At 45.7% G+C, this 10,446-nt stretch overlaps 1 protein-coding gene across 1 annotated transcript in view; it reads right to left on the reverse strand.

Moving 5' to 3' along the window:
• LOC8026316 (atrial natriuretic peptide receptor 2-like) overlaps nt 1–8,898 on the reverse strand; it is a 29,439-nt gene extending 20,541 nt beyond the window's left edge. Inside the window, 6 exon segments of the mRNA XM_040213109.1 lie at nt 1,396–1,675; nt 2,125–2,396; nt 4,739–5,010; nt 7,154–7,285; nt 7,668–7,893; nt 8,790–8,898. Coding sequence (XP_040069043.1) covers nt 1,396–1,675; nt 2,125–2,396; nt 4,739–5,010; nt 7,154–7,285; nt 7,668–7,893; nt 8,790–8,898 — 1,291 coding nt within the window.
• Between the last annotated feature and the right edge of the window lie 1,548 nt (nt 8,899–10,446).

Consider the following 10,446-nt stretch of genomic DNA (forward strand, 5'->3'; position numbering starts at 1 on the left):
TTCCTAAAAATGAGAAGTCCGCAGCTTCACCGCTAAACAATTGACTACCTTCCAGTTGTCGCGCCCACCCCAAGAAAGGACAGTGAACCGGAATGGGGGACACTCATATTCTACACAAAGAAAAGAGACGGGTGCGATATTGGTGAGGACCATAGATATTGGGGTTCTGGTTTGAAACTCCCAGCGTTCTTACTGTTCTGCTTCTATATTTTGTTCTTTACCTGTTTGATAATATCTCCCGGGCTTCACAATAAAGCTGTCTTTGTATGTCTTGTATTTCTGAAAACCTACGAAGGAAGGGTCATTGCTGCACGGATATTCATCTTTCCGAAACATATTTTTGAAAAATTCACAAGTGACACAATGTACACGAAATGTGGCGCATGTGAAGGTTGAAAAAGTGAATGCAACGTGTTTTGTATGTGTGTAAAAAATAGTGAATAAAGGTCTTAAAAATAATTGTTTTTAGTCTTGGCTATTTCAGCTATATTTTTTTACGGCTTTGGCTATATTTGGGCTATACTTGCCAGCCATTTGGCGGTTTTTTGCTGGGCCATCTGGCAACAAGCCTAATCGGAGCTAGCAACAGAATTCAGTTGCTCGAAAGAATGTTCACGTTTGCCCGTGCCACGCCCACCCCACTTCATACCGAAAAACTCGGAAAATGGCGGAATATCAAAAATGTATATACGATAATGAGTACAAGATACTCGGAATTGTAATTAAAATAGAGTATTAAATACTCTCCATCAAAGGTATTTGAAAGATACCAAGATACACCAAAAAGTATTTAAGATACAGTATTTTGAGTAGAGTATTTGAGATAGGCACAAGTCTGCCCTAAAAGGGCGATGCAACGATATTTTTTACTTGCCGCAAGTAGCGCTTAGAACGAATCCATGACGTTAACGACGTATAAAACACGCGTTGGTTTTTCATCAAACGAAATAGAAGTCTTAGCAAAAATTAAATAAAAGCGAGCAGATTACCCCCGAACTCGCAGCCAGATTAAGCGGCCACGTGATCTGGAACCGATCATATTTTGCCAATGTTGATCATAGCCAGAAGCTGGGGTTGGCGAAGCACAGGACACGCGCCGAGTTCCAGATCTTGTTATTGTTCGGCTATTGTCACTGCAGCGATTGGACAAGGGCCACTACCGGAATGCTCGTCGACAGTGGCGTCACTGGGGTCAGCGGCACCGGGGCGGTAACCCGCCGTGAACCCCCCCCCCCCCCTCCCCCTTCCCTCTCCCTTCCCCGGTCTCGTAGCTCGACCGTAGGCTGCGCATAAACAAGACTACCTCCCAGTCACAAGAAGTGCATTCAACGAGGTTTCGCGAAGCCCTGGGCTACCATTCCGCATGCGAGAAGGTCATACAAGAGAGGCACTAACCGGTGAGCACTCCGCTCATGCGCTTGTATATGCCAGAAACAGGAAAGATTCCCCCGATGTAGAGCTCGGGCTTGTCCCCAAGATCGCCTGTGACGAATTCGTGGAGCAGGTGTTCGTTCTGGGTCAGGAAGGTGCAGGCGATGTCGCTGTAGTCTCGATCGCGGGTCGACTCGCGCTTGTACAAGTCCAGCATCTGCTCGTATTGTTCCTGCTTGAAGGATATCTTTTGGGCGATGTCGTACACGTCAGGAACACTGTCCTTCAGCTTGGACCACACCACCTGCGAGTAAGGGCAATGAATGGTCTTGGAGTTGTCGAAGCGGTGGCCCATCTACAGGATTTTGGTAGTATACGGGGCAATGTGGAGCAGACATGGAAGGCACACAGCCGGCCCGTCCGAAGGCTGTGTTCTGGGGCTTCCCTGATTTGCTGAAACAAAAAGGGGTAACTAACCGACGTTCAGGCTTTTTCATCGCCTTGAAAGTTCAACTAAAGAGCTACCCAAACACCGCACTAACTAACCATTCAGTTACTTTGGAGGTGTAACAACGCGAGAACATTACTACGGTTCTTCGAAATTGTGCGACCACGAGGATAACGCCTGCAATGTTGGTTTTTCCTTTTCCCGCTGCCACTTTTTCATAAACTGATTCAAAGTTTTTCGACAGAGCCCGCTCAGCTAGTGTACGCCCTGGGTAAGGACTTTATACGCAGGTCTCTGGTACTCGCCTTCTCCATGTGATTGACCTCGAACTCGCACTTGGCGTTTTCCGGGTTGTCTTGAAAGTCCTGCAGCGCCCTGTCCTCGCACTGGGGGAACGCGATGTGAACGACGTTGCTCAAGGTCGTGAGCGTGTTGGGCTTCCAGTTGTGGAAGATGATGGACTCGTTCCGGGCCAGCGCCGACGTCACGTACTCCTCGAGCCTCTTGCCCACCCAGGCCACGTTGACGCGTAGCCTCAGGGACTCGATCTCGGTGGTGAGCATGTTGTACGTGCTCTCTGCGCAAACACGGTCGCGTGGGTAACACGTCAAGAGACATGCAACGCCGATTCAGCCGAAATTCCCGTTTATTGAAGTATAGGCGAAGAAAGCTCAAAGAAGGCAACATTAAATTTTACAGGTTCACATGCCCCGTGTTGTGACGAGCCCCCAAAAAACCCGTAACTCGTACGAGCTCTGGTGCCGCGCGTGCGAGCGTGAGGAAAAGAAATAAAAGAAAAAGAACAAGTTCTGCATGGAATCTCGGAGGTTGACGTGTCTTTCCTGAGCTCGGAGCCTATTTCTCTTGACGACCCACAACGAATTGTCATGCCCGTAAACCATAGTCACTGATGAGATAAGAACGGCAGGGAGGTACGAGCCGCTACATTTCGCCACTAGCACAACCTCACTCGGATGTTGAGATACAATGCAATACCCAGGCACGGGTCACGAGTTTAGCTCGCGCTACTTGGATTGTGTACTGAAATGTGTCACAGGAAAACTCGCATACAACTGTGGAGCACTCTTTTTTGCGTTCAGATTCAGGAAAGTACTTGCTGTATGCGATGAGTAAGCAAATTTCACAGCTGTGCTTTGTACGATTGAGGGGTAACTTGCTCATAAAAAAAAAACCTCCAACAATTTCTAGTGTTCCCTTATTTTTTCACGCAACAGCTGCGAAACTGTAAGATGGATAGGCACAGTGAAACTGCTCGGGCAGCTTTTTCTCCCAGCTCTAAACATGCTGACACGATGAAGAAAACTATTGTTATATTATCATCATTCATTATTGGTATTAACTTATTGAAAATATCCACAGCAAAACGTCCGGCCGTATGACTATACCGAGCCGCTCCTATGCGCATTTTAGGTCGCGCGAAATGTGCAATTTTTGTTCCTTCAAGTAAATGAATTGAAGTCATGATTTAGACTTCTCTGGTCATCATAAATCCGTCACTATCAAGAAAAAAAACTCTCCTGTATAGAACGAATATTAAATTATAAAAAAGAAACAATAAATTACTGTATTCGCTCGTTTCTTTCTTTTCTTTTTTAGTCATCTGACGTTTACTACTTTTACGAACTACTTGATGATACGTCACTACGACATGTCGAGCCTTGTTCTTTATGCGTAGATTTTCCGTACGTTTTCAAAAGAAACTAATCTGCAGCAGTTTGGTGAAAGAGGAAATGTCTTACACAAAACTGTGTATGTACACTATGAAAGGAAGCAATACATTTACAAAACAGACGAGGCAACGTAGTGTGCGCCGCCAGGTCAAGTGTTTCACGAAGGCAATGGTAATTTTCAAACGTCTCGTTATTTGTTTCAATATTACATCTAGTCAGCACAAAACCTTTTTTGTATATTTAACCTACTTAAACATTGGCAGGGGGACACATTTGTAGCTATTTTTTTTTTTCTTGCTGAAAATACCAAGAACCCGTTAATACCAAACGAGTGCCCTGGGACCGCAACGTTAATTCAGGCACCCATTGCGCGTTCCAAGGCTGTTCAACTTGAAGCTGTCACGTGATATCGCTTTCTGTATTGGTGGCATTCACTACCTATACCATTACATTTTTGGAATGGTCATTGAGCAGTATTGCCAGCGAACCCCTTACACGGGTATTAGTTCAGTTCAGTAAAGTCAGACGTCGCAAGCAAGACTTTGGGACGCGATGCGTTGTTCAGAAGCGCATGCATCATGTCACGGACTAAGTGATTGAGGACCCGTGAAAAAGGAATAGTCAATATACTCTCATCCTACTTTTTGTTTGTAATAAGACCGGAACTGAACCATGATCTAAACGATCAGACTCAGCTGCAGTAGTGTCTTGTAAATGCGTCGGCTGTGCTCGAGGTTTCCCCGTCTCGGAGCTCTCTCATCACGTTCAATGTTTTCCAGCTCGTCTGCATCAACGTTGCTCTGCACTGTCGTATTCTAGCCTGACACAACACAAACAACCCTTTCCACTAAGAGCGCCAAAAGAAGATGAATGTCGCAGCTAAAAAGTTTCACGTCAGAGATGCATGATCACGATACACTCGTAAGTGCCGTTAACTCTAAGCGAGAAGTGTCTCGGGGTGGCACAACCAATACCAACTGAAACACAAGGTCTGCATCTTTCCCCAAAAACCAGTAATTAAAGAAGCAGTAAGCATCGCCTCATTCGCGCCACGAAGAGTGGCACAAAGAGCACGACGCTAGCACGTGGGGACGCCACTCGTCTGCCGTTTTCCGGAACACTTTGTTAGAGCTTCGGTGCGGTTGTCGCTTGAGGCATGTCGAGGATCCACTACCGATGCACCTGGACCGAAGTGTATCAGCCGGGAACGCCCAGAAGGCTCACCCACCTGGGTAGTCGGCGATGAGCGTGGCACAGGGCATTTTTCTCTTGTGTTTGCGGCAGATGGGAGGCTCGTAGATGCCGTTGACACACAGAGACGCATTACACAAGAATCCAGTCTTGTCTGGCGTCCTAGTGTATTCGTGCAGAAGCTTGTCATGTAGTCTGTTCATCAGCACGGTCACGTTGGGAGACCGAAAGGACCTCCAGTGATCCAGCACCATGCCGTGGTGCTGCCAGAATCTCTCGACAGTCGACAACGGCACGAACCAGCCAGACCTGCACAATACCGTTTTTTGCGGAAAAAACTTTTTTTTTTTTTTTTTTTTTTGCGGACAACCTTAATAATTTTATTTTTTCATTTGTTATTTTCGCCAGTAAGTACTGGGCCCATACCAACGATAGCTTTTCAACGAGTTTGAGTAAATAAGAGAACCGCGAGTTACGGGGACGCCTAAAGTGCCTAGATAAGAGCTTCCTACAAGTAGCGACATTCTTTGAGGCTCCGACTGCGTGACGGTGCAGGTCAACGTTACTAAAACACTCAGTTGGGAAACTGCCATAGAGACTTATCTGAAAAAGTGGCCCCGATCTGTCCTCGAGAACCGAGCTAATGACGAACACAACGCCGCCATTTCTCCCGCAGCGGCCACTTGAGGAACTGTACATTAAGTCTATTTTGGCTTTAATCGGCCATTTCGGAGCCGAAACAGATACGGCGGAAGAGGTTACAGGGGTGCCACCCCCGTCTCCCCAGCGGACGCGCCGCGACTTACTACCCAAGTCGAAATGCACCTAGGTCGGGACGCGCTACCTGAAAGCACCGCTGAGGCATGGTTGTATAAAAACAATATTAATGGTTCCGCAAAACCCTGCAACCCAAAGATTTTAAAAACATCACGCGCCCATCATTTGGTACTAAATTCTAATAAATTTTATACAAAAAGAGTCTTTTCCGTTTGTTTTTACGCAAAAACATGCATTCTAAAAGCTCAATGTGACCACAGTACAGACAAATGATAAAGAGTGGCGCTGTTGTCGTATTTAGCTCGGTCTCGGTGGAGGCCAGCGGCCCAAGTTTCGACGGCGAGTTTCCCAACTGAGTGTTCTAGTAACGTTGGTGCAGGTTTAGGAAGCGAATGGCGGCGCACGGCAGAGGCCTGAACTGAATGCCGCCATTTTGTTCCGGCGGAATGTGCCGTGTCATTTGTATTGGTTGCCGCGACTTGTAAAAGTATCAAGGGACTTGGGGACGCCTACCCATGCTTCGAGGATTAGCGACGATATGTTGAGGTAGCTCCCACTCATGGTTCCTATCTGTGACGTCACGACCAGAATGACTGATTGCCAGGGACAATTTCAATAGTTTGCGTGAAAAGCGCGGTGGAGGCTCGTAGTCATCGCGTCCTTAAACCAACACCGTCAAATTTTGCAGTCTGACATTTGAGCATTTTCATTAATAGAATTCATCATACTCGAGACCAAATATTGAGCGTTTGGCCAATCGTGAAAGGTCGACTACAGCGACGCTAGCAACCAATAGACCTATGGTGATAAATCACCCAGGCATTAAGGAGAACGCGGAAGAATTAAGAATCTAAGTCTAAGAAAAAAACAACGATAGGAGAAAGTCTTCATTCAGCGTGCAACAAGCGGTCCCTGTTTGTGGCGAGCGATACAAACATATACAAGGTGCTTCAGGTTAGAGTGACAATAAATCCTACAATTAGTGTATTCCAGGTGAAAAGACAATTTTCTCGGGACCGCATTACTCGTGGTGGCGGACGTCAGAAACTGCGATACTTCCTAATTACTTCGGTAATTAATTGAAAATGACTAATTAACTTTTTAAGTAGTAGAAATAGACATATGGTTCCAATTAGAAACTTGCTGAGCGTCATTGAATATCACTAAATCAGTAATTTTCAGAAATTGAGCCAGTGAGAAGCATAGTAGTGCGCTAAAGTTACCACTCGTTGAGCTGCAGGTACAAGGCTAGCGGTTGCCCGCGCCCGCGCGGTTCTTCAGTTTCTTATGAGAGCCCCAGCCTTGTACCGGCACCACGAATTGTAACTTTAGCGGACTACTGCGCTTCTCACGTGCTCAGTCTGCCTGAAAATTACCAATTTAGTGGTCTTCAATGACGCTCAACAAGTTTCGAATTGAAACCGCATGCATAGACTCACTAATTAAAAGGTTAATTAACGAAATTTAATTAATTACTCATTAGACTGACGGTTGTTCGCGCCTCAATTGTCCGCGGACCTCAAGAAACACAGTGAAGACGGCATTCACGTAGCAGTGAAGTCGCCCTTTTAAGAAATTCGTTTCGAATAAAAACCACCATATTACCACTGGGATTAAGTCATAAGAGAACTAACAACGGGCATAGCTGTTCAGAAAGTAGCAGACATGAACTCGCCTCCCAATGGGGCCAAGGGGACCACAGTCAATGATTCGCCCAGTTGCCAGCCAGGGCTCGAGGTTGTAGCCCGGACGGAGCCACAATTCCAGGTTAACCATGGTCTGAGGGTCGTCAGTATGGCTGCAGTCGCTACAGGGCAGAAGCAGAGTCACGGTGAATTCGCGGAGATGTATAAATCAAAAGTTAAACTTCAGTTTCATTTGCTACTTGTTGTAGGTACAGGAAGGAAATGGTACCCGCACGAAATAGCCCATTAGGTGGCTTTCATACCCTAGACGTTCTAAACACACGGGCTTTGCAGTTTGCCGCACTGGGGAGAAACTAGCAGCCTGCGAGGAGCCCAGTCATGCACAAATTGTGTTGCGTACGAAAATTGTTTCTGCACCATGAGGTAAGTCTTAATGATTTTCATGTTTATAAGTTATATTTTATAATTTTATATTATTCTGGCCGTGGACAACTAAAATAGGGCCATTAAAGTAGACTGAGTGACTAAATAAAGCAATCTTACTGTGGCGAAGGCGATGCGCAGCTGGTGATCCTCCGGAGGGCATCCATCACGTTGGAGTTATTGGTGAGGCGCACAGTCACATTTTTGTAGCCTAGCAATTCGGTCACCAGGATCTTGAAAATGTGCGAGATGAGACGGTGCGTCGGCCTACGAGTCGTCTCGACCATGATGGTGCGTGCCTGTCCCTTGATGTACATGATCCGAGGAGCAGGCTCCGGGTAGTTTTCTGCATGCGTGATACCACTCACTATAGCCGGGGACAAGCTAAGAATTCGGCGAATTCCAACGAGAGCTTTCCGCCTTTGGTAACACTTCGTCGCAAACGAAGCTAAAGAGCGACAAAAGGTAATGACAGGGTGCAGAGACGGAGCTTCTACGTAATTTTCATTTTGTCACAAAATATAGGTGCACACAGAAGCACTGAAGAGCTTGCATCGTCCACTCGAAAAGAGACCGCGGCATTGAGAACCGGAGTAAGCATGCAGTTCTGTCCATTTCACTTCTCAATGCAGGGGTAGAGACGTAAAACTGGTAGTCTAGTAGGTCAGCATAAACGAATAGAAAGCAAGCCTACAGAGCGTTCGTTCATTCATTGAATGCCCATTTATTCAAAGGCTCTAGATCGGTTAATTATAGTTATAACAACATATTTCAGTTTTAAGGCACTACAGTGTACTGTACATATATATACGTTCAAATTTAAGCCACATTTGAATGTAGCTGGCATGTAACAGTGGCGAGGTGGAAAGAATACTCAAACCGGAAAAGAAAGCACTCATTACTATAAATTAGACGAAGGATAACAATATTGAAAAGTAGAAACATAATAAAAAACAAATATCACGAGGAGTGTGAGCGCAGAGTGTCAGTTCTGTATACGAGACACTTGTTCTTCCCGATAGATCAGATATCGAAGGGAATTAAGGGGAGTCTGCGATCAACGCGTCCTTACTCCGAGTCATTTTCAGCATCCTTAGCACGCGTTGTATAGAAAAGCTAGCGCAAGAGCCAGACTACTCCCACTCCGGCATAGAGATCGCAAAGAGAAAGCAACGATAACCTTCGGGCTCCCAAGTTACTTGCACTCCCGTGTAACAAGCGAGCGTACAAGAGGCCACTCACTGCCGGGCTCGAAGCATGTTTTGGTCGAGCTGCCGTAGCCATTGACGGGCGGGCCAAGCTCGTTCAGAAGGGCGACCAGAATGCAGAAGCTCCAGGAGTTGCGCCTCATGTTAAGCGCTCATCCATGGCAGTCCATGAAGCTGGGCCGAGCTGCAGAAGAACGAGCCCTGAGCACTTCTGCACGGTCCGGCGGCTTCAAGGTCTTGATTGGGAGGAGCAACTCTCTGAGCAAGATGACATGTCTCGCATGTATTTATACACCGTATTTTGCGGACTACAGTCCGCTCACTATACATGTTTAAAAATTGAAATTTTACCCGGTGTGGACTATCTACAGGTACAGACTATACAAGGTCTTGCATTTTTCTAGATCGTTCACTGTGACAAGACGCGAAGGATTTTATGAGTAACAGAGTATATTAATAGTAATTTATGTATGATACAAGCTTTTTTCTGAGCTAATATAGCAGGCATTTCTCTAGGTGTGATGTGTATGATCATTTTTACGCTCGGATTTGGCACTACGCGCCGCGTGCGCACTATAGTCTGGAAAATACGGTATTTAATACGACTTACCACACACCCTTGTTTTGACCCTCAAGTAATGCGTCGCTAGACGCCTGAAGTAAAATAAATGAAAGGTATCGAGTTTTCCGAGCATCGTTCCTTTTCCCACATTACATCCCTAGGTCTGACATATTTCGTCTTAAAAGTTTAGTATCCTCAAAGACATCCGTCGGATGTACTACATGCGGAGGTGAACAAGTCAACAAAATGTTTACAAAGGTATCTTAATAGACTTTCTTTTTTTTTTTTTAAGTATGCGCATTTAAATAAATCGTTGTCTCTCAGGAATTCGAACGAGTTAAATCTCTGAAGTCAACCACGAGAGGGAATGTTTAGTTCTATCGATAAACATTAAGGACCTATATTATTCTCTGGAGAAAAATAAACTAATGACAAGGGGGAAGGATGCGCTAAAATCTAATCTGGTTCAGTTTTAGTCCCAAACAGGCATATTCGCTAGACAGTTTTCTCGTCTGGCAACAGAAGCAATAAAACAAACTCGGGGACGACGACATTTCCTTCAACTAGAAACAACATGAATGAGCTTAAAAGCGCTCGCTCCAATCCAGAACAGCCATGGAAAAAAAAAAAAAGGGAGAGAAAGGGTGTGGCAGTGTTGTATGTGCGTGTTCGCCACGTAAAGCGAACAAGACGTAATGAGCCGAACAGCGGCGGATGTAACCAGAGGCACCGGGAGGGAAGAGCCAGGGAGACAGGCGGCAATCAACGGAGATGTACTGTACGCATGGAAGCAACAGACTGGGCGCGGACGCAGACAGAAAAAGAGATAAAGGAAAGTGTTAAGACAAAAATTGTGAAGAAGAAACTAAGATAATGCGAGGTAACAGTGAGAACAAAAATTTTGGATGGGGTGGGGAACAGTTATAGTAATCTGCGCTAATTCCCGAATCAGGTAGGTTATATCTTCTTTGGAAACAAGGGAAGGTGGGGAGCATTATTGAAACAGTGTTCATGGTGAAGGACTCAATGATTTCCCTGCCAAAATCTGTTATGTTGTCCTCCCAAAACTTGTTCTCGAAACAAGGAACGCAGTCAGTGCATGTGGGGGCATGAACGACTATATGGGGTA

The sequence above is a fragment of the Ixodes scapularis genome, unplaced genomic scaffold (genome assembly GCF_016920785.2).
Source record: "Ixodes scapularis isolate PalLabHiFi unplaced genomic scaffold, ASM1692078v2 PGA_scaffold9__187_contigs__length_104089568, whole genome shotgun sequence".
Lineage (NCBI taxonomy): Eukaryota > Metazoa > Arthropoda > Arachnida > Ixodida > Ixodidae > Ixodes > Ixodes scapularis.